At 50.2% G+C, this 24,011-nt stretch overlaps 2 protein-coding genes across 17 annotated transcripts in view; one reads left to right on the top strand and one right to left on the bottom strand.

Moving 5' to 3' along the window:
* Positions 1–24,011, bottom strand: part of RALGPS1 (Ral GEF with PH domain and SH3 binding motif 1) — a 286,272-nt gene that overhangs the window by 101,045 nt on the left and 161,216 nt on the right. The gene's annotated exons all lie outside the window — the stretch shown is intronic.
* The window catches only part of ANGPTL2 (angiopoietin like 2), a 35,848-nt gene that overhangs the window by 3,295 nt on the left and 8,542 nt on the right, over positions 1–24,011 (top strand). Inside the window, exon 2 of the mRNA XM_058524084.1 lies at positions 10,189–11,075. Coding sequence (XP_058380067.1) covers positions 10,238–11,075 — 838 coding nt within the window. The 5' untranslated portion in view covers positions 10,189–10,237. The remainder of the gene's footprint in view (positions 1–10,188; positions 11,076–24,011) is intronic.

The following is a 24,011-nucleotide window of genomic DNA, read 5'->3' as shown; positions in this document are numbered from 1 at the left end:
GAAAGGTGAGCCAATTCCAGGCCAGGCTGCCTGACATCAGGACCCCATGTGCCTGGTGCCCTGCGCTGCTGTCTCCTCACGGCAGCACCACGGAACCCCGGCACCAGCTCAGCAGGGCAGAGCTCAGGCAAACATTGGTCTCCGTGCCTGAGACGCCATTCGTGCGTGTCCTACATCCCTACTTGGAGACCCCCAGGGCTGTAGAATCAGAGCGCAGGTCTGCACAGTCTACACTGGGCCACACTTGAGCAATTCCTGAGATGACGTCAGGGAGCTGCCAATTGGTAGCTACGTCAGCTAACAGGCAGCAGCCCCACCCAAGGCAGGTGCATTCTGGCCTCTTTCTGAATCACAGGCCATTTCACCTGAAACGTCTCAATTGACAGCAGTCAGGTGGGGAGGAGCTCTGCTTCGTAGTGCCCATGGCTCAGGGGGAGGAGGCAGAAGGTGACTCTAATAATCACACAAATGCACAACAGTATGAGGCTTGTAAAGAGGGGCATGTGGCGCTTAGAGGGTCCTGCAAGATGGGTGCAACAGAGGAGGACACCAAGGCCCAGAGGATGCAGCACCTCTGCCAAGGTTTCTCCACTAGTGGGCCAAAAAGCAAGGATTCAGAACGAGATCTGGGCTCATTCGACCCTAGCCCGCTGCCATCCTGGGCAAACACACTGTGGAAATCTCAAGAATGAATCAATTCATTGAATAGCATTTCTTTTCTGTGAATTTATATAAAACACTCCAAATAGAGGGGTTATTCAGCCACTGACAACTTGGAGTTTGTGGTGATAGATAGGCCACCTCAGAACCTCATTCCAAGGGTAGTTTCTGTGACAAAACTGTATTCCTTCACATCAACTGGTTTAATAACAGTGGCGGGGGGGCACGGTGTAGAACGTTACAATGTCCCGTTACACATTCACATCAATTGTAAGACACATTCTGATCACAGAAATGTGAACATGTTGTGGGGGGCAGGCCTCTCACAATCGAGCTATTGTGTTAGGTCTATTCTCTGGTGAACCAGCCTGCCTTGGGGCCAGAAGCCCCAGAGCCTCTACCTCCCCTGCTGCCTAGTCCTCCAGAAAGGCAGGCCCAAGACCACCTCAGAAAAGCCCAGAATGAACTCAGTTCTCATCTCTGAGAGATGCCTGAGGCCTTGCCCAGCTCCAGGAGTGACCCAAGTCCTGCCTGAGGTGGTACCCCTCCAACCTCCACAAGGGAAAGGTTGTATCTCTTAGACGCTGCTGAACCTCCAATACCCACTCAGGGTCAGGCAGAGAAGGGATCTGTGGAATGAATGAATGAATGAATGAAGCAAGACTTAGACCCAGACAAACAAGCCTCTCCACCCCAGGGTGCCACACCATTCCCCTCTGTGTTGTGCAACCAAGGTCTCTCTGGGATGCCTCCTCTCCCACTTTGTGCCCCCTGGCCCCCACCCTGGCTGGATTAGGTGCCCCTCCAGCCCCATATGCCCCCCATCAGGACCCAGGTATCCTGCATCACAGAGGCCTGCTCTCTGTCTCCTCTACTACTGTGGGCCCCGTGAGGGCAGCGACCCACCCTGTTCCTGCTCTATCTCCAGCTCCCGCACAGTGGCTGACACTGGGAAATGCTCAGGACGCACATTCATGAAATCCTTGAATTCCTATTCAGTAACCTGGGTGCCATCCTGGCTATCGGTATTCAAAGGGGGAACTGCCCTGACCCTGCTTTTAAGAAGCTTTCAGTCTGGAGATAGACAACCGGATGAGTATAAGCCATGTCTTGGGTGCTCTGATGGAAGCAGCCACAGCTGCTCCTGGGAGCTGGAGGAGGGAGGCGGCCCTCACTGCGAACGGATGGCTTCACAGAGAAGTGGACTTGTGAGGTCCACTTAGAAAGGAAGACAGCACACATCAGCAGGACACGGGGGAGGGTCCTGGGGCAAAAAGAACAGTGCGTGCAGAGGCAGGGAGGCAGGACAACACAGGCTCTGTTTTTAAGCAGGACGCTGGCACGACCAGATGTGCGTTTTAGAAAGACAGACCCGGAGCTGCATGCAATGTGGAGCGCAGGGGAGAGAGTGCCCAGAGGCAGGGGGGCCAGTCAAGACTGCGGGCAAGAAACCCGCTCCTGGCGGGGGACAACCCTGGTTCCAAGCCCAGCTCCACCACTTGGTAGCTCTCTGGCCCCGAGCAAGTGACTTCATCCCTTACCTCTGTTTCTTCATCTGTGAAATGGGGACAGTCACAGCCCCTGCCCTACAGAGTTGCTGGCACCAGTGAGGAAGGCACAAAAAGTGTTTGTCCCAGTGCTCCAGGGATGAGCCCATGCCTACAGGCCAAGGCGGCCTTGGTGCCAACCACTCAGCCTGGCCCAGAAGAACAGCTCTAGGCAAGGTCTGGATTTCCCAGGAAGCACCCTGGGGCAGCACTGTCGACTCAGTCCCTGGCTTCTCCCTCTCGTCTGAGGCTCCCCCAGTTCCACGGCTCCAGAGCACACCAGGCACTGCCGGAAATGCAGCAGCCAACTCAGAAGCCAGGCTCTGAAATGGCTTCTGCAGATTCTCCCCGCCTCTGCTCTGTTGGCTGAGGCTCCTGGCACAGAGGGCTCAGCACGCGGGCTTTGGGGGAAATCTCAAAATGGCTCCCGAATAACGCACCATGAAAAAGTAACAGCAGCATCCTTATCCCCCTGGCAAAGGCAACCAGCTCCCCACTGCCTAACCACATCCCCTCTTACCCTATGATCTCACAGTATGACCACAACCCGCCTCCTCCATGAACTCAGCTCTTTTCTGGAGCCAGCAACTCACCAGTGGCAGGAGCACGAGAGCCCAAGGCATCAGGCAGGTTCAACCCCCCAATGCCACTCTTCCAGGCAAATCTGTCCGATCCTGTACCACCTGCTTCTCTGGCTCATGCCTGTGGCCCCATCACCCATGAAAGGGCAAGACCCAGGCTGTAGCAATACACAATAGCTGGCTGTCTGGGAAGTCTAAATGGATGGAAGGCTGGATGGATGGACAAATGGCTCTTTTGAAGGTCTTATGAGAGCTGAGCTGGCAGGGTCTGGGAACTGGCTCCAGACTCCCTGGGTGCCCACACAGCCTTTTGGTGAGAATTGATTCACAGGATCCTCGGTTGGGAGGGGATGGCAGGTGGAGATGTGGCTATTCCCTCCCTGGCCTCCAGTGAATCACTGAGGACAAGTAATGCGCAGTCCCTTCTCCAGGTTTTCTAAGGTGAGGATGCTGCTGCCCATCCTAGATGCCCATTCTGGGGTCTCACCATTTGGATGATCAAGATGTTTCTAACACCCAACAAAACTCACCCTTGTGCTGACCTGAAAGCCATTTCTACTAATCCAGTCAACAGTGACTAAAAAGCATCTGCATCCTGACCATTAAGCAAACAGACAGGCACCTTTTATTCATACTGGTTGGAGAGACAATCTTGATGGAAGTGAGGGCATGGACCTTGCAGTTACTGTCAAATCCCAGTCCTGATATTTACTCCAAGGGACCTGAGGCAAGCGACCTAACCTTTCTGGACCTGGGTTTCCTCTACTGCAAAATGCAGATAATAATACCTTTCTCCTAGGTAAGGGGACCATATAATTTGTTACCCAATCAGGACACTTTTGAGAGTAAAAGGGGTGCTATTAATAATTACATGAGAAAACAGGCCTCAACTGGGGCCAACCAGGATGCTTGGTCCCCTATTCACAGCATTGTAAGTGCCAACGAGATAGAGCACAGCGGGGCACACAGTAAGTTTATGACAAATAAATGACATTGGTCTACAACAACAAACAAATTCTATTGGTCATGTGGTCAGCTGGGCCCTCTTGGGCCTTTTGTTCTGGAGTTTTCCTTTATCTGGATCCCTCCCACATCCTGGATTACCAATTGGTTTGGGTACCACCCCTTTGGCATGCCACACATCTCAATCAGCTTTAGTAGGAAAAACTGTATCAACTTAGAAGTTTAGATTTTTCTCTTTTCTGTCCTGATGTTGGTTTAACAGTCATGGTTCGTGCTCAGGTCCATCAGACTCCCTCAAGCACAGCTCAGGTTCCTAGCACCCCAGAGCCCAGATGGCAGGGGCCAGGCAGGCGCACTCCGGGCCAGGTGGCAGTTCCAGATTCCCTTCCCGCCTTGGCAGAGGCCCACTTCACCTCCTGCGGTGCCTCTGGCCTGGATTCATACCTGGCCTTCATCTGTGATCCCAGAGCATTGGTGTAGGGCTGGCTGGGGCGGGAGGGATGGGTTCTGTGACCCCTTCACACAGAACAACCCTAGGACTGAGGATGAAATACCAGTCTGAGAGCTAGATTTAATTCAGAAGTTTCCCTGGAGTCAGCAGTCCTGGGGATCCTAAGAGCTCTCTTGCTCTCCCTCTGCCTGGAGGTGGATGGGTCAGAGAATAATCTCTTTTGAGTCTCATGTCACTTTAGTCTTTTGTATCTATGCACTCAGCATGGTATATTTTGGGGTTCTGTTACCAGCTTTGCTACTTAGTAATTCAGTGACTTTGGGCAAAATGACTCACAGTCTTTGAATTTCAATAGTTTCCCCGCCTGCAAATGGGGATAACTGTCAGCCCTGCCGTTAGCCTTAAAAGCATTTTTGTGCGATTTAGAAAATTGCTGTAATATAAATATACAAAACTACACCGACTACGAATGTAAGTTGTACTCTCCAGAGTTGCGTAGTGCACAACTTGGGCCACCATGCATGGCAGCCCTGAAATAACAGGGCTTCCCTCCCAGAGCTGTTGGGAGGATTAAAAGTGCTTGGGTCATAGTGATAATTGGCTGTAGTTATTATTTTTAGTATTTGAACTTTCTCATTCCTAACCTTTGGAGTGAGAACTCACAAGGGTACCCCGGGCCAGCAGCTTCTGCTGCAGGGCAGGACACACAGCTCCAACTTATAAAAACGATTCTCCAGGGCCGGCCCGGTGGCGCAAGCGGTTAAGTGCACGCGCTCCGCTGCGACGGCCCGGGGTTCACTGGTTCGGATCCCGGGCGCGCACCGATGCACTGCTTGGTAAGCCATGCTGTGGCGGCATCCCATATAAAGTGGAGGAAGATAGGCACCAATGTTAGCCCAGGGCCGTCTTCCTCAGCAAAAAAGGAGGAGGATTGGCGGATGTTAGCTCAGGGCTGATCTCCTCACAAAAAAAAAAAAAAAAAAAAACGATTCTCCCCACACGGTGGCTGCAGTGCCATGGTGCTGAGTAGGACATGGACACAGTGTGTGTGGCCCGACCGCACCAGGCCAAGGAGGGATGCTCGGAGCTGCCCACCGGAGGCTGGGTGGGACCCAAGCCCTGGGGAGGCTGACTCCCAGTGTGCAGAGGCCGTCACGTGGCTCGGTCACACCAGCCCCACTTGTGGGGAGGGAAACCCAGGCATAATGGAAACTCCTCACAATACAATGTGGAAAAGCAATTTCAAGAATCATTTTTATTTTCATTTTGAAGCCAAGGGAAACAGTTGGATTTGCTTTTCTTTGTTGGTCATAGAAAGAAACTGAGGAGCGCCACTTTGATTGGAGTTGAGTTCTTCTCCAGGCCTAAGATGGCTGGAATGCTGGGGGGTTATTTCTCTTGGGATGCAATTAGTTGAATAAATATCAAGAGAGCAAAAGTAAACAAACTCATTACTGCCCATTAAGAACTGGCAAACTAGCAAAAAACTGAGGAGGGGTGTGTGGAATCTTTAAGGAAAATAAACGACTCCAAGACCGAGGGCAGCGCGAAGAGCACAGCTTTTAGTGTCAGGCTGACCCAGGCTCCAGGCTGGGTCAGTTCTGGCTCTTATCTGCCATGTGCTCCTGGGCAGGTCACTTGGCCTGTCTGGGCTTCCATGTCCCCACGTACAATACGGGGGGAATACCAACCTGGCTGGATTACCCGGGACAGCGTTGTCAGGCACCCAGCACAGTACCGTACTCCTTCCCTTCCTTCTTGTAACCCAGTCGCCTCCAAGTCACTCCCACTAAGCCCAGATCCCATGGAAATGTAACAGTAAGAGCCAGAATCGTGCAGCTTCACGACTGGTCTCACCAGGAGCAAGGCCACCTTGAGCAAGACATCCGACACCTCTCTGAGCTCCAGTTTCCTCACCCTCAAATCGGCATGTTCTTACTAACCAGCTCTGAACGCTGTAACGATTCAATACGAGAATGTGTACGCAGAGGGCCTTGGGAACCTGAAAATCGGTACGAGTGTTAATTGTCAAGTTTGGTTCTCTTCTTACTCAAACAAGGGCGAAAAATGCTCTTTAAAGATAGTACAGTCTCCGCATTCGCACATCTCTTGCCTCCCTGCTCTGTGCCCAGTGCTGTGTGAGATGCTGGGGACACCAAGACAGCCAGGACCCAGTCTAACCAGCGGAGCTGCAGGGCTGGGAGGTGAGGCCAGACAGACCTGGCCAGAGCCCAGCTCTGTGACACGGAACAAGCTCCCCCTCTGCGAAATGGGATAATTAATCATGGCACCTCCTCGGGGTGATGGTAAAAGTGCCGGACACACCACCTGTGCGTGGTCAGCACTCGCCACTGTTAGTCCTGCTCTGCTGTCCACTATCGTGTTATTCCCATCTCTAGCTTTGGAAGCACTTCCATGTTCCTTACCTAGTATGCAAGGAGGGTTGGATCACCTCTTTCACAGAAGAGGCCCAGCCTCTAGGATCGCACGTCCAAGGGCACAAAACTGTGCCTGGGACGCTGTGAGAGCCCACACCTGGGAGGGGACAGAACTCAACAACAACAGTGCCACCCTGCCAGGTCTTGAGGCCTGGGAAGGTTTGGAACTCAACCCTTTCCTGGAGCCAAGTTGCCTCCCTGGGCATCTGACAGTTTCTTGGCCAAGGCGGAAGCCCTGGCCGGCATCAGCATTGGCCTCAGCACCAGCAGAAAGAGGTGTCTGTCGCCAGCTGCTGCAGGTGGAAGGCAAGCAGGCAGGCCCACCCTAGCCGGGAGGGCAGCTCCTCCCCATTGTTTGGGCTGGGTGTGGCTGCTGATGCAGGAGCAGCCAAAGTGCATTGGAAACCAGGCAAACACTCACAAACTCAGCCTGGTTTCCACTAACGTCACTGTAGCCCTCACTCCTGGCCCAACCCCAATCAGGGGCTCCCAGACACCTTTCTCTGCCTGGCCCGAAAGGCCTGAGCTGGCCATCAGAACCACACTTAGGCTTTCTCTTTCAAGTGGAAAACAGCTCAGCAGGGCCCTGGGGAGCACAGGTCTGCTTTGTAACTGTCCACTGGCTGGTACAAGGTGGAGCCTGGACCCAGGTTGCTCACGGGAGATGCCCCAAGGGGGCCTGGGGAAGACAAAACCCTCAGGTTCTGTGTCGTGATTGTTATTTTAGCGTAAATTAATGTGAAATCAGAAAGTGGCGATGCTAACAGTTTTTCACCACTAAAAACCAGATTAAGTCACTAAGCCTCTCTGAGTCTCAGTTTCCTCATCTGTAAAATGGAAATAACAACAGTATTTACCTTAAAAAGACATTATGAGAATTCAATAAAGTAGAAAACACTTGCAAAATGTTTAGTGCAGGGGCAGGTACACAGTGGGCACTCAGTAAATGGATGCTATTAATAAATATAATAAATGGCCTCCTCTGTGCAGCTCCCACCTCCACAGAGGCGAAAGAGGGGAAAGGTGGCGAGGTCATAATTTTAAATAAACAGGGAGGGCCTCACCAGGAAGGTGATATTTCAGCAAAGACCTGAAAGAAACAAGGCAGCGAGCAATGAGGAAAAGGAGTAAGAGTATTCGAGAGAGGGCACAGCAAGTGCAAAGGTCCTGAGTCCTAAGTGTGCTGGTAGGCTCGGGGAACATCCAGGAGGCCAGTGCGGCTGAAGTGGTGTGAGCGAGGAGGCGAGGGGTCAGGGATGAGGCCAGGAAGGGAGCAGGGCCAGATCAGGAGGTCCTTAGAGACTCGTTAGCTTTTTCTCCAAAAGGAGGAGCCACCGGAGGATTTTAAGTAGAAGACGGACGCAATTTGACCTTTTTTTTTTTTTTAAGTCTTCTTTTTTTTTAACTGGCTTCTGGGTCGAGGACAGACTGTAGTGGGCAAGGGCAGGAGCAGGGTGACTAGTTAGGGCCTGGTGAGGGGTGACAGTGGGTAACACCAGGGTGCAGGGAGGTGGGAAGAAACAGTAGGATTCTGGGAATATTTCCAGGATACTGCTATTATAATTTGGTGGTGAATTGGATGTGAGACAGGAAAGAAAGAAAGGAGTCAAGGATGACTTCAAGGTTGTTGGCCTGAGCAACAAGAACGGAATTGCTATTTATTAACAAAGGAAAAACTGGGATGAAAAGGTTGGGATGGAGGTGTGGGGAACACCAGGTTCATTTCTGGATAAGCTAAGTTTGAGACGTCTAGTAGACAGTCGACTGGAAATGTCAAAGAAGCAGCTGGACGTACCAGTCTGGAGCCAAGGGGGTGGTCCAGGCTGGATAAATAAACGTGGGAGTTCTCAGCACTTGAAGGTAATCAAAGCCACAAGACTGGACAAGATCACCAAGGTAAAGAAGAGGTCTGAGGACTGAGCTCTGGGCCTCCCAGGACAGGAACAGGAAGATGAACCAGCAAAGGAGACTGAGACAGAGCAGCCAGTGAGACAGGAGGAGAGGGTGGCACTCAGGAAAGGAAGTCCAAGAAGGGAGTGATCAACCATGTCCCACAGTATGGAGAGGCCAAGGATTCACGAGGACCAAGAACTGGCCATTTGGTCTGGTAAGTGGAGGCCACTGGTGATCTTTCTAGAGCGCTTGGAGTGAAGTGGGGTCCAGGCTTGACGAGAGTGGGCTCAAGAGAGGACAGGAAGAGAGGGATGTTCTGGAAACAGTGTAGGCAACTCTTTGGAGGGCTTTGCTAAAAAGAGGAGCAGAGAAGTGGAATAGTAGCTGGAGAGGGGATGTGAGGTCACGAGGATTTTCTTTAAGTTGAGAGAAATAACAGCATGACTGTAGGAAAAAATGTGATCATGCAGGAGAAATGGGGAGAATTGCTGGAGCAATGTCCTTGAGTAGGCGAGACGAGGGATCTGTGCATGTCCATCCCCTCCCTCTGGGCCTGGCTAACTCCTACTCATCCCTCAAGGGTCAGCGTAAAGGTCACTTTCTCAAGGAAGTTTTTCTGACCCCTTCATTAGGTCAGTTCCCTGTTATACCCTTTCACAGCACATACTGCTTGTGCTGCACGGCACTTAGGGATTGTGTGATGATGGGTAAGCCCCGTGAGGGCAGGGCTGGCTCTATCCTGTTTGCAGCTGTATCTCCAGCAGCCAGTATTCTACCTGGCATATCACAGATGTTGGATGGATATCTGGTGAAAGAGTGAATGGTCCAAGAATAGAAAAAAATCCAGACACACGTCTGTTTTCTGTTCCCGCCTAGTTTAATCACGTTGCAATGATCGAGACCATGCAGTTACTGGTTGTTGCAAATATTTGGATTTAGAAGAGCTCAGTTGTTTGTTCCTGTTTGGGCTCTGTAGCTTGGCTAAAACACAGACCAAAGCCATGTGACTAGACACATCATTCCATTGACACTGTCCACTACACACTCAACACATTCCATATTATGTCTAGCAATTCATTCATTTAACAAATATTTGCTGGAAGTGTGCTTAGGACAGCATCCTGTGGATTACAGGATTGAATGAGACACAGTGCCTGCCCTCATGAGGCAGAGGGTCCAGCAGGGGAGATCACAGAGAACTCCAATTCATCATAACTGTGATAGGCGTTACAAAGGGAAAGTCCAGCGGGTTATGAAAGTGCAGAATGGGGAGACTTAACAGTCTGAGGAGTGGGGGGCAGAGGAGAAGGGAGATCGGACAACAATTCCTCTGCCTCCTCTCCCCAACCTCAGGCTGCCCTCAGGTGGTTCTCAGGCTCTGGGCCACGAGCTCAGCGAGACGGCTGTGGGCATTGGACCTGGCTCCAGCAGTGGCAGGGCCATGGCCTCCTGCCTTCAGATGCTCTGGTCCCCTCCCTTTTCCTTCCTACCTCTGCTGGGGCCTGCCTGTCTCCTTCTGTTGCTCTCAGAAGGGCTGCCTCCTGAAGCTGCGTTTTTGGAAAGATCTGCCTGGCGAGAAGGCTGAGCTCACTTATGGCACAGGGTACTGGCAGTGACAGGACCATTACTGAGTCTCCCCTTCTGTTTACTTTCAGGTTTTCATAGGCTCTGTTTGCAAAGAAGAACCACCATTTTGCAAGGACCATGAGGTCGCTGTGCGTGACGTGCTGGTGGCTGGGACTACTGGCTGCCATGGGAGCCGCTGCGGGCCAAAAGGATGGTTTTGAGGGCACTGAGGAGGGCTCGCCAAGCGAGTACATTTACCTGAACAGGTACAAGCGGGCCGGTGAGTCCCAGGACAAGTGCACCTACACCTTCATTGTGCCCCAGCAGCGGGTCACAGGCGCCATCTGCGTCAACTCCAAGGAGCCCGAGGTACTCCTGGAGAACCGGGTGCACAAGCAGGAGCTGGAGCTGCTCAACAATGAGCTGCTCAAACAGAAGCGACAGATTGAGACGCTGCAGCAGCTGGTGGAGGTGGACGGTGGCATCGTGAGCGAGGTGAAGCTGCTGCGCAAGGAGAGCCGCAACATGAACTCGCGGGTCACGCAGCTCTACATGCAGCTCCTGCATGAGATCATCCGCAAGCGGGACAACGCGCTGGAGCTCTCCCAGCTGGAGAACAGGATCCTCAACCAGACGGCTGACATGCTGCAGCTGGCCAGCAAGTACAAGGACCTGGAGCACAAGTACCAGCACCTGGCCACACTGGCCCACAACCAGTCGGAGATCATTGCGCAGCTCGAGGAGCACTGCCAGAGGATGCCCGCCGCCAGGCCCGTGCCCCAGCCGCCCCCCGCCGCCCCGCCCCGGGTCTACCAGCCGCCCCCGGTCTACCAGCCGCCCCCCTACAACCGCATCATCAATCAGATCTCCACCAACGAGATCCAGAGTGACCAGAACCTGAAGGTGCTGCCGCCCCCCCCTCTGCCCACCATGCCCACCCTCACCAGCCTCCCATCCTCCACAGACAAGCCGTCGGGTAAGTCCTTCTGGGAGCCCGCTCCATCCGGGCCTCAGCGTCAGGCGCCAGGCTTCCCTTGGCTGTGACCACAAGTGGGGGAAAAGCCACGGCAAGTTGAAGCCAGGCCAAGAGACTTGCGCAATCCCCCAGCAGTCCCTTGGGCCAAGCCGCTGGAGCTGGTGGGGTGAGAGGGGGACCACATTCCTTAGAAGGATGCTCCAAGGTAAAGGAACCAGGAAAAATGGGGAGTCTCAGACGGGAACAGATGTTCTCTGGCTTCTGATAGGAAAGAACTTCAGGCCTGTAGCTGTTGGGGCTCTGCACTAGATGCTCTGTGTCGGCCAGGAGGATGTCTCCTGCGAGCTCCTGTACTGTGCCTGGCACAGAAATGGCATTCGGTAAATGCTCACCGAGGAAACAGGCCAAAGGAAAAGTGTTATCACGGGAAAAGTATGATAAACACACTGTCGGGCTGGGGGATGGGGAGGAGGACTTTCTAAAGTCCACATGTTTCCTAGAGTCTGCTGCTGTCTAGAATTTTCACTGATTGTTCCATATACTCTTAAATACATGTTTCATCTTAAAATATGGTAATTCTCAGAATATCATTATGGTGGAGGAATGGGGTTTTGAAGCTTGACCAAGACACTGGTGCTGGGCACTTTCACATGTATTACGTCATTTACATCATTAACCCCTCAGCTCCTACGGAAGGTTTACTGAGAGGTTAAGTAACTTGCACACTGTCTTATTAGGATCCTCAAGCTGGATTTAAATTCAGACTTTTTCACTTTAAATCTAGGGCTGACTCCTCTGTGCTCTAGGACTCTGGGGGTGAATGAGCCCAGGCCCCTGAAGCTCAGCCTCTCATTCATCTGGACCTTGTGAGCCTTCCAAACAGGCTGTCATATGGAACTAGATTCATCTTTACAAAAACTAATAACCACATATCTGCTCCAAGTCAGTGATTTTGGTACCACTTCACTGTATAAGCAGGGAGATATTTTTACTGAAAATATCCTGTTTTACACTTACTTCACATTTCTGAAAATAACCACCGGTACTGGGAAGAGCAGCTTCTTGCTAATTCCAGAGAGGGGCTGAACCTGAGTGCAGGAGGGTGGCCTTGCAACAGACAGGGCTGCATTGTTTGCAGGTCCACAGCAGGGGTCAGGGAGCGAGGCGTGGGGCAGAGCATGCGCCTGCAGCACCTCACAGGAAAGCCCTCTACTGGGGGTGCGGGTTGAGAACGTGCTTTGAAGCAGACTGACCTGGATTCAAATTCTGATTCCCCCACTGATTAGCTCTGGGACATTAAGCAAGTCACTTTGCCCCTCAGAGATTCAGTTTCCTCATCTGTCAATTGGGGATAGATTAAAATAGTCCCTACCTGAGGATTAAACGAAATACTACAAAAAAAAATATGTTTAGCACAGTGCTGGGCCCATGGTAAGTTTCAATACATGGTAGTTATGAGTTACCTTTGGTCTTGGTCTCTTCATCTTGAAACAAGGAGATTGAAATAAACAAACAGTCCCTTTTTAGCTCTGACATTCTACAGCATATGTTCATCTGTACATACGTCTGTTTTAAATCAGAAGCTCCAAAAGAGAGGGCAGAGTGTGCTAACATGTCTTGATAGAATACTCAGAGGGTAAAACGTGCCCCTGGGCACCAAATGGAGGCTCTGCTGAATGTTATTATAATCCTGGCGTGAGTCAGGCTGACCTCAATGGTTACCCAATAGATCTCTTCTTGCCTAAGCATCTCTAGTTTCTGACTCAACAATTTCAGAACATTCCTGAGCTTGAACCAAGCTGATAGATATACAGTGCAGGAATAAAGACCTGGGCTTGCATCCCCTTCCCCCCATTAGCTGTTTGCTCATGCAAAAGTTACTTAACTCCTCTGAGCCTCAATTTTCTCCTCTGTACAGTAGGGACAAGAGTCATAATATCACAGGGTTGATGTGGAAACTCAGTGCAATCAGGCACGTGATATGATGTCAGGTGGGGCAGCCAACAATGGCCAAGCCCCTACTCTGTGCTGGCCACAGAGCTAGATGTGGCGGGCAGGGAGGGGCAGGTGAAAACTATGGTCCCTGACCTCCAGGAACTCAGTCTAGGGGAGGAGGCAGATGCATGAATGCACTGGGGTCCACCCAATGCCCACCAGTTCTATCCCCTACATTCAGCACATCAGGTTTGACAAAGGATTTCTCTGAGAAGGAGCATCTGCCAGGGCCAAAGTTTCCAGAATGAGAGAATTTATGGGACCAACATAACCAAGTATGCAACCCCAACCTGAAAGTAGGAATGCAGTGAAAACCACAGCTCTGCGGTCACTGTGGAAATGCCACGGTGTGCTAAGAGCTCTGCAGAGGGGCGAATGAGGGGCTACAGGGACACTCAGGTGGCACGACTGAGCCTCCCTGGAATAGAGGGGAAAAGTTGCACAGAGGTGGGGACTTCAGTGTTGCATCTTGAAGGATTTCTAAGAGTTTACCAGGCGGACTTGGGAGTTGGGAAACCGAGTTACTAGTGGGTCCCTGATGGAGATGAGTCCACGTAAAGACCCAGGGGCACGGCCCTACTCCTGGCACCTCAAATGGTTTGGATCCCCTGCTCCTTCACGTTCACAATCCAGCACGGGCTGTGTGCATTCCAAGGCTCCTGCATGCACCCAACCCCCTTTCTCTCCCACTTAAGAAAGCACACCAGAATGGGAGGGAATGGCAGCGATTTTTTACGGAGATAACCTGAATGCACTATAATTTACCTTTTTTTTTTTTTTAATCAAAGCCCTCAAATGTTGGTACTGATTATTAGTAACAGTTTCCTTGTGACCCCTCTCACCTCTGAGCTCCCACACAGCCATCACCAGCTGGGACTGGGCACCCGGCTGTGGAAGCTGAATGGGCAGACAGAGCCCTGAAGAGAGTGGCCCAGGAGGGCCCTGCCGTTTCCTGGTGCTGGACTAAGCAGGCGGAAAAGGCAGATGGTCTTTCTCAGCCAAGCAGCAGAGAGCTCTTATCAGGCCTGTTCTGAGAGCTTGGGGGTAGGTTCTGGTCCTGGAAGACACAACCTTCTTCTGTGCTCCCCCCTCAGATTCTTTGTTCAGGCGACATCACTCACCAGAAACACCTTTGCAATTAAACACCTTTGCACTCAAGCCTTGGCAGCTTCTAACTCTCTCATTCCACAACCTTAGAGCCATCCACTCCTTTCCTCATTGTCTGGGCTGCACAGCCCGCAGCACACCCTTCCCCAGGGGACTGAGGGAGTCAGGGCCGCTTATCTGAAGCAGCACTCACCAGCTTGTTCCCAGCCAGACAGTAACAGGCTGGACCTGGACCTGGGCCAGGCCCAGGCCTCTGAGAGCCTGAGGGAGGGAGGCCCAGGCAGCTCCTGGCTTCCGTGGCGTCTCACTCAGGTCTGGCCAGACCTGGGGGCATTTCAGTTAGGATGATGCTTGTGATGAGGCCTGGGCCCAATGGCCCTGCCTGTGGCCCTCTCCTCCTGGGCCCAATGGTTCTGCTGCTGCCCTCCCTTCCTCTCCACTCTTTCTTACATTCACACGTTCTTCTCCACCTATATACCCTCGACATACACACACCTGTCAATCAGGTCTGTTAAAGAGGAAGGCTGGGTGGGGGGGTTCCCTCTCTAAGAGGAAAGGACAGGATGGAGCCTCAGCCCTGGCCTTCTCCCAAGATGGTTCTGGGAGGCCTGGGACACTGCTCCTCAGCTCAGCCCAGGCACAGCCACGCACATGCCAGCCCTCCTGCCATAGTGCCCATCCTGGAGATGGATCAAAGAAAAAGCAGTGTTACACCAGCTGCCACAGCGAGGCTTGTCTGAAATGAATCTTTAAAAACCTAAAGGAGTAGGCATTTCTAGCTGTTTTCTCTCCCGAAAAAGAGAACACAGCACAGTTTGTTTCTCAATCGATAAAGATGGGGCCGTAAAATCATAACATAGTAGAGCTCATTAGGGCCCTCTCAGATCCCCTGGCACAGCCTTCCTGTCTCAGGGCCTATGAATGGCAGACCAAGATTGGTCCCTGGACTTGTAACTTCCAGGATATTGAAGTTCAGAGAGGTTAAGTAACTTAGCCAAGATTACACAGCTAGTAAGTAGCTCAGCCAAGGCTCAAACCCAAGTCGGTCTTAACTACTCTGGGATATTGCACATTTCCACAGAAAGGCTGGAGGGGAACTGGTGTGAAAATCACTCTATAAATGCTTGACTTGGCCCCAGGTGCCAGCTGTCTGCAACCTGACTCTCTATCACTATTTCATGTACTGGGTTCCAAGCAGCTCCTTGTAAAAGAGCTCTGGGAACAGAGTTGGTAGATTTTTTATTAGAATTCTCACGGTTCTAATAACGCGAGACGTCACTGCGCACCCACCGATATCATGCTGCCCCCCTGATCAGGTCTAAGGGGAAACAATGGAACCAACCACCTGTGGCCAGCCCACTAGTCACACAAATGCATTGCTGTGGTGAATTTATATAGTAGACTGAGTCATAACCCTGAGATGCCACACACACGCACAAAGATAAAGCAGAATTAAATTAGCATCATACTACAGAGCGTCTAAAAGAACTGAGCTCTCCCATAGAAAACATGCACCCGACTTGTGGTAAAAAGACCCAACGGAAGCTGCAGATAAAGCTGATTTTTAACTTTTATCAAAATGGGACAAATTCTCTGGAGTTACTTCTACTCAGCATTTCAAAGTACAGCCAAGTCGGAAGTCCTGATTTCTTTAAATATGTTAACTCTATATAAAAACCAGTAGCTATGATCTGTGCCTCGGGCCACTTTAGGTGGCAACCACATTGCTTCACTGACACCACATGGAAACCACCCATTCCTCACAACAGATGGGCTGTGGCCAGGGAGGCACGGCAACTTAACAAGAGTGTCTTCCTAGATGGATGCTCCCCCTGGGTTTTACTTCCCCCTGGGAGGTAGGAGATACGCACGTTAGACTGTGGTTCCCTAGCACAATGGTGTGTTTTAAAATAGACGAGGAACTATTTCTCACTGCGGCTTCCATTCCTGTGGAGGTCCAGCAATCATCAATCTGGGTGAAAAGCTGTGGGTCCCATGTGCAGACCAGCTCTAGCCAACTGGGCTCCCAAGCCTGACGCACTGTGGAGCCTTGGAGAAGCATCTGGGAATTATGAGGAGGAGGAGGGTGAGGGTGAGGGTGACGGTAGCCACCAGTGACTCGGCCTTTAAGGTCACAGATGCTGAGGGAAAACCCAACCCAGGTCTCTTGTCTCCAGAGCTTGTGCTGTTTTCACTGTACTATGCTGTCTTGTTTCTCAAATCTTTTTGTTGAACAAAATAAGATCCTCAAATTCATTAGGAACTACGTAATCCAGTGATACTTCAGAGAGCATTCCTCGCTGGCTTCTTCATAAACAAAAGCCACTCAAGTTCGAGATGGGTCATCTCCCTTCTAGCTTTGCTTTCTCTTTTCTCCTCCTCGAGCACCTTGGGGAACTGACCACAAAGAGCCTTTTGAGTTTGATGGCAAGCTCTCCCCTCTATTCCTCAAGCGTTTTCCAAGAGAGACACTCAGCTAAATGCTCAGGCTATTTACAGCCCCAGGAGATAAACTATCAACTTGTTGCAGTTAAAAGTGGTGATCTGGTATCTTGTGGCCTGGAAATCCCAACAGTTTGGCACTTGGCAAACTGCAAGTAATCTAGAAAATCCTGGAGCTTAGGCATCTGTGGCCAGCTCACTAGTCACACAAATGGATTATGGTGGTGAATTGATGCAGTAGACTGTCATAACCCTGAGACGCTCCCCCAGAAAAATATGATAAAGAAAGCAGAATTAACTTAGCATCATACTAAGTGTCTAAAACAGGGGTGGTTAGGTTTGTTGACTGAAACGGGTAGCGCACTGTTGTAAAAGTAACGCCTCAACTTCAGCGTCCCCTGTGATGACTCTGAAAGAAGAACACATTGACAGTAAGCCTGATGATCCTGGCCCTGTACCCCAAGATGAGCCAATGGAGCCACAGGACTTGGATTGGTTTAATGTCAACCTTTTTTAAAAATAAATAAGTGATTTTTCCCTTAATAGATTTTTTTGTGTGTGTGAGGAAGATCAGCCCTGAGCTAACATCCACGCTAATCCTCCTGTTTTGTTTTTTTTTTTTTTTGCTGAGGAAGACCGGCTCTGAGCTAACATCTATTGCCAATCCTCCTTCTTTTTTTTCCCTTTTTTTCCCCAAAGCCCCAGTAGATAGTGGTACGTCATAGTCGCACATCCTTGTAGTTGCTGTATGTGGGACGCAGCCTCAGCATGGCCAGAGAAGCGATGCGTCGGTGCGCGCCTGGGATCCGAACCCAGGCCGCCAGTAGCGGAGCGCGTGCACTTAACTGCTAAGCCACGGGGCCGGCCCCTAGATTTTTTGAATATAGTAATTTAAGTTAAAATTACTGTACATACAGAGAGAAATTTTGCTAAGAAAATTTTAGTTTAAATGACAAATAGTTTTTAAAATTTTTCTAAATGTTGACATTAAGATATCTTAGGTGATATGTCTAGTAACAGCCAAAAGAACAGAAAATCCAATCTTCTGGCACTGCCCCAGACAACGTGCAGGCCTGCTACTATAGCCTGTCCAGACTTCCCCATACAACAGCTTTCCTGTCCCAGAGTTTGGTCTGGACGCCGGTTATCCTCTGTTGTGGGGTTCTTGTTTCCAGATGGACTTATTATTATTGGTTCTCAAAAGGGAAAAAACAGAGTGAAGATGACCAAGGGAATACAGCTCACGGTGGTGAGAAGATGGAGATGGAGGAAGGCACGTGGTGCACCAAGTGACTCTCAGGGCTAGACCAGGAAGATCAATACACAACCGCTGCCCTGAGGAGGCTCCTGCCCTGAAGGAGCCCACAGTCTGGTGGGGAGACAGACCCTCAACGATCCTAACACGGTGTGAGAGCCGCAGCACAGTGCAGTAGAAAGAAGCAGGGCTCGGGAGGCAGAGCTGAGCTCTAATCTCAGATCCTGCACTTTCCGCTGTGTGATCTCTCCGAGCCTTCGTTTCCTCACTGTTGCAGGGGCTCGTGAGGATGAAATGAAAGAGCATGTAAGGCACTTGGCAGGTCAAAGGCTCTAGATACATGGTAGTCATCGTTCTTACTCTATTCCAGTAAAAATAAACATACAAGGCATTCTGGGAACCTTGAGGAGGATTAAGTAGGTCTTCTGGGGTTGGAGAAGACTTCCTGGAGGAGGTGATGAGGAGGGCTGAGGGCCTTGCAGATAGGCTCTCAGAACCACTGCCAGCAATCATCAAGAAATCACGAAGACCAAGGTTGATGCTGGGCAAATGTCCTGTTTTCAGAAAAAGGAAAAAATACTAGAAATTACATACTAATTGGCTTGTGCTCAAGCCCCAGTAAAATTATAGAAAAGATTATAAAGAGGGGTTTGTGAGCATTTGAAAAATTAAAAGGTGATCAATGAAGGCCAACACAGGTTTTCTAAGAACAAGCCCATAGCTGATTCTCTTTCTTGGAAAGGGTTAACAGGATGGCCGCCCATCCGGTATCTGTGGGTTGCAGTCACAGGTCTGATAAGCTCTTCCATGATGTGCCCGCAGAACAGCACCACCAATCTCTGGACTGAGGGAGTCTTGCTCCTTCTCATCACAGCACCCGGGAGCCTCAGTGCACTGCCCAGCTCCGCCTGCAGTGACCGCCCTCATCCAGGCAGCCTCGGGCGCCACTGACCACTGCCCCCAGGAGCCCCAGGCCTTCACTCCCACTCATCCTGGGAGCCACAGTGAGTTGCTCACCTCTGCACATGGTGAGCCCACCACAGCCCCTCCTAGTTCAACCTCTTTTTCAAATTGCTTTGAAGTCCCTGTTTCTCCTCCCACCCAAGGATGCTGATGGAAATCTAGAAGTGGGCACAATGCTTTTGAAAGTGTTCTCTGGGGAGCAACCCTGCAACATCTGTTTCTCCTGAGGTCAAAGAGGCAGAAACAGGATCCCACTAAGCTCCACATGAGCCCTCGGAGCTCTGATATTTGGGAGGCCTCAGAGTGTATCAAATATATTGAAATACACTCGCCTCACACATCTAATATAATTTTTACTGTAAAAATTTTGAAAGAATTTTAATAACTTTGCTTTTGAAATCATTTGGCCAAGAGTAACGCAATGAATTGATGGTTGGCTCTGCTTTCTCGGCAAACATCAGGCATGCTCAGGAATTCTTGAGAAGGGAGAAAAATCTAACCTACAAATTGTTTTCAAAAGTAATAACATTTTTATGAAGAATAAATTTAACAATTACTGAACTTGACAAGATGTTATACTCTGTAAAAATTTAATTATATACTTATAAATTTTGATTTTGCAGTTTTCATATTTTAGAGCCAATAAATTTTTTCAGGCCTCAAACACGTTCATAAACTTCTGAAAAGCTCGTCAGCCCCTGGCACCATGCTCGTTGTCTGAGGACTTAAAGCGGCCTGAAAAGCGGGCACGAGCATTTGGACCCTTTCCCCAGAAGGGCCAGAAATGATATTCATAATGTCAACTCTGAGGCCCTGAAGGAACCTGATGCCTTTGGGAATGTACCAGTTGCTCCTGTGTTTGGGTTATTGTTTTGTACCCTGGCTCACTGAAAAGTGGTGATTGACATAGCATACATATGTTCATAACCAAAATATTATTTTCCCAAGCCTTCTGGATAAAGGAGACTTGAGCAGCACACGTAACTGCTCCTCCCCGGCCCCCGCCCCAGGTGCCTGCTCTCCTGCCCTCGCACAGATGCCCAGCGAGTCCCAATACTGGAGGGCAGGACTCACCCCTAAGCAGTCTACGTGCCCTGGCTCTCAGATGGATTAATTTGAGGAGGAAACTCCAGGTCCAATTTCAACCACTAGTCATTTCTCCTGTTAGAGAAATGTTTCAGGGAGTGGCAAAAAGACCTTTTGGAGACAGATCATCAGTGAGAATAACTGAAAACAGCATCTAGTTCTCACCCCAGAGCAGAGTGTGTCTTAGTGATATCACAGAAGCCTCTCCCCAGTGCCCACATATGGACTAAAACACCCCCAGAACATTTCCCACAGGCTACATGGTCCTCTGTGTGGCCACACGGTCCTCTGTGCAGCCTCAGGCATGTCAGGTATTTTCGCCGTAAGCATCTTTGCCATCAGCATTTTCGTGGCACAACTAACTGGCTGTAAGGCAATTTTGTCGTAAAAGATAAAATAACAAAAAATAAAGAGGGACATTAAAAAAGACATAATACAACATGAGAAATTAATAACAAAATTAAAGACTGCAAAAAATGAAAACAATATTTGAACACAAGTACTTGAATATTTAAATGTGTGTAGATTCATGGCAATACTGTGCAAAGAGCTGATTTGATTTTGTGGATTGTTACCTAAGCACTCAGTCTTCCAAGTCTTTCGTTCACAGTATTACACTGTTTTTTTGCTTGTTGATTCATCTCCTTGGTCAGCATCACACTCTTTTTTCTTTTTTTTCACTAAAATGTCTTCATTAAGACATCCAAATACTAGGATGCATATTTGTAACCAAATGAAACCAAACTGTCAACCAGTTATGTTATCTTTTATGGCAAAATTGCCTTTATGGCCAATTAGCTGGGTGGGAAAATGTTTGTGCAAAATTGCTTATGGCAAAGATGCCTAGACCCAGCCTCAGGTGGTCAGTTCCTGAGACCTGGGCTTAGCAGGGAAAGTGGCCTGTCAGACTGCTGGCCAGCCACGTGGTCTAGCCCATCTCACAGCCGGGAAGGACTCTGCTCCTCTCCCCAAGCCGCAGGTGCAGCCAGGGAGAAGAGGCATCACTCCCGCCCACACAGGCCCCCCTGTCACCCACTTCTGAGCTCCCGGCCTCCAGGGGAGCCACCAGTGGGCTTGGTCAGATATTCACGGGGCCACGTTTCCCTCGGAGGAGGGGTGGCTGCACTGAAAGTTAATACAGTTGGCGAGCCCATTTCTCCACTGGAGCCTGGGTGGGCAAGTCAGGCTGAAGCTGGTGTGCCCCAGACCTGCAGACAGTGGGACTAGGAAGTAACACTTAGGTCTGGCCTGGCTGCAGGCTCCAACTCTGCTTTACCAGAAGGGGCCTGCACTGGGGATATTGAGCACTGGATCAGCCATCAAGAAGTGATTCCCAGTTTCCTGGGCAGCTATGTTCTTTGTGTGCCTGATCCTTCTGTCAAAAACCCCAGAGAACAGGAAGGAAGCAAAGAAGGGACTTAGGCAGCCAAACCTGATCACCCCCCACACTTATTAGGTTCAACATTGGGGTTTGGGGGCCCAAGCCCTGTATGATGTGTGTTCCCATTGCCAATATCCCTTGTCCCCAAGGCCTCCCAACTCCAGGTCCCACATGCTTTCTACACCCTGTGTTGCTTCTCTAGGGCACCTCGCAGACTCAGCTTGGCCACAGCGGCTGCACTTCCCTTCACGTGGAATGTTCCGGCTGCAGCTATACCGAGTGTAAATATGGTCTTTACAGAGATGAGGTCGGGGCGCTCACTCCACTGGGAGCCTTGGTGCCGCCGAGTTAGTGTTGGCCAAGTGCTCGAGGCAGAGCCGCCCTTTCAGAAGGGGAGCCAAGTGAAATACCGCCCGGGCACTTTGCACTGTTTCAAAGGGAGGGCTCTGCCCTCTGGACACTGGAAACGCGGTTTCATTGACAAAACAGATTTCCATTCTTCATTTCAATACATATCTTTGTGGCCCTCTCCACTGAAGTTCTGACTTTCAAAATACACCTTTGTGGAAAACATCTATCAGTAAATAATCTTACATTTAGTCGTGGAAATTCAAAAGCAAATACAGTAACCTGTTTGTGACGGGGTGGACAGTGGGGAGCGGACGACTTCAAAACTATCAGCTTTCATCTATCAAAGGAAAGAAAAAGAGAGAATCCTCACTGGCACCTGCCTGGTCGGCCAGGTGGGTGCCCCTGTGTCGGTGGGACCCTCAGGACAGGCAGGTTCTTTCCCTCTGTTTACAGAAGAAGAAATTCAGGCTCAATGAGGACCTGCCCAAAGTCACACTGTGAGGAGATGAGGCCACCAACATTTGAGCTGAGGGCTCCTGATTCCAAGTTTGGGGTCCTGTCCCCAGCCCCACACTTCCCCCTTAGATTCCTCAAAGTCAGACACGTGCCTGGCCCTCTACAATGACACTATGTATATATAACAGTTACAGATTTCTCATCAAAGTAGGATGTTTTCACTCAACCATTTTAATGGAGCCACACGATAATCTTACTGCCACCATTTTCTGTTACTTGATCATTTTACTGTTGCCAATTTTTCAATGCTAAGTATTTTTCTGACTAATTTTCATCCCTCTAAGTGCCTGACCTTTGCCACAGGTGCCTTTAATGTAAGAAAGGAATGTGTTTGAACGCAGGAGATTTGCTAGAGCTCTGCAAGGGTTTCTGAGGGACAACTGGAGGGCGTGTGGTTCTTGATGGAAGCTAATGGCAGTCACGCAAAGCATCTTGCCAAGTGCAGGGCGCAGGAGACATATGGAGATTTTTTTTGTAACAGCACAAAATACTAAACACTTCTACACTATTTCATACCCACTCTATGATTCTAGGAAGCATGCCATAGCTAAAAGCCTTAAAGGAAAGAATTGCCAGATTTGCCTTAAAAAAAAAATGGAGAGAAAAATTTCTTCTACATCATAGAAGACAGTAAAATAGTTGAAAAATGGGTAAAGGACACAAAGAGGTAAGCATAGAAGAAAAACCAACCAATAAAGACAAAAAAAGTCTAACACCTTGACGAAGAAGTGGTGTAAATTTTAATTTTTTTTAACCTGGCCAACTGGCAAAGATTAAAAATAGTCCTAGGGACACAGAGATAAGTCAGCCTGGGACCCCCTACCCTTGCGTTCACTCTGGTTGGGGAAAAAGAAGAGAGCTTTAGAGTGTGGGCTCTGGACCACCCTGACCACCTGGGTTCGGATACTGAGTCTGCCCCTTACCAGCCATGTGACCTCAAGGGTGTCACCTACCATTCTCCAGTCTCCTCATCTCTAAAATGGTGTGTCGAGAGGATCGGGTGTGTAAGTACATGGATGGGGCCCATAGTAAACGCTCAGTACATGTTAGCTAGTAATATTATTACTACTATTCCAGTCAGGACTCTCTTAGAGTTAAGGGTTCATAACCTGGGGTTTGGGGGTCCATTAGCCTTCTGAAATTGTAAGGAAAATTGTGTGAGTCTGTGCATTTTTCTGAATAGAGGGTCTAGAGCTTCCCCAAAATTCTTAAAGGGACTGGCGAGCCCAAACATTTTAAGATGCTTGCCTTTAAAAAGAGCCTTTTGTAGAAATGTCAAAGGTAAAGCTGAGACCATTGATGGCCCCCACACAAGTAGCTCAGGCTGGGAGCCGTGAGGCTGACCTGCCACTCCTCCAGTGGCCTCCAAAGCCTCTCCCCATGTGGCACCTTCCCTCCATCTGAGAACTCCACAGGAGCCCCGCGGCGGCTCTGCAGTCAGAGGTCTGGCTGCTTGTTTTCAGTGGGTGTTGCTCTGCAGGTTTCTGCCGGATCTTCCGTCACCAGCACTCGCGTCAAGCGGCCTCTCCTGTGCCTGTGACTCTGACTTGGTAGGGAGCTGGGAGGCCTCCCACACCCGCTGCGTGCTCTGCGCCAGCTGTCGGGGACAGACTCCCATTCTCTGCCTGGGTCCCTGGGGCTGTGGGCCGAACACAGCCAAAACCTTTTTCTCCTTCATGAATGCTCTTTCTGGAGGTCGGGCCTCCCCTTCCCAGGACGGAAGAGGCATGAGGCAAAGAAGGAAACAGCTGCTTGTGCCACATCTGGTCCCTGGTGGGAGCCTGGGGTCCTGCCCCATCCCTTGGGGGGAAGAGGGCTGGCGAACAGGTAAATGGGTGAG

Source organism: Diceros bicornis, chromosome 28, assembly GCF_020826845.1.
Source record: "Diceros bicornis minor isolate mBicDic1 chromosome 28, mDicBic1.mat.cur, whole genome shotgun sequence".
Classification (NCBI taxonomy): Eukaryota; Metazoa; Chordata; class Mammalia; order Perissodactyla; family Rhinocerotidae; genus Diceros; species Diceros bicornis.
Note: the sequence above shows the minus strand (reverse complement) of the source record. Positions and strands in the feature narration are given on the sequence as shown.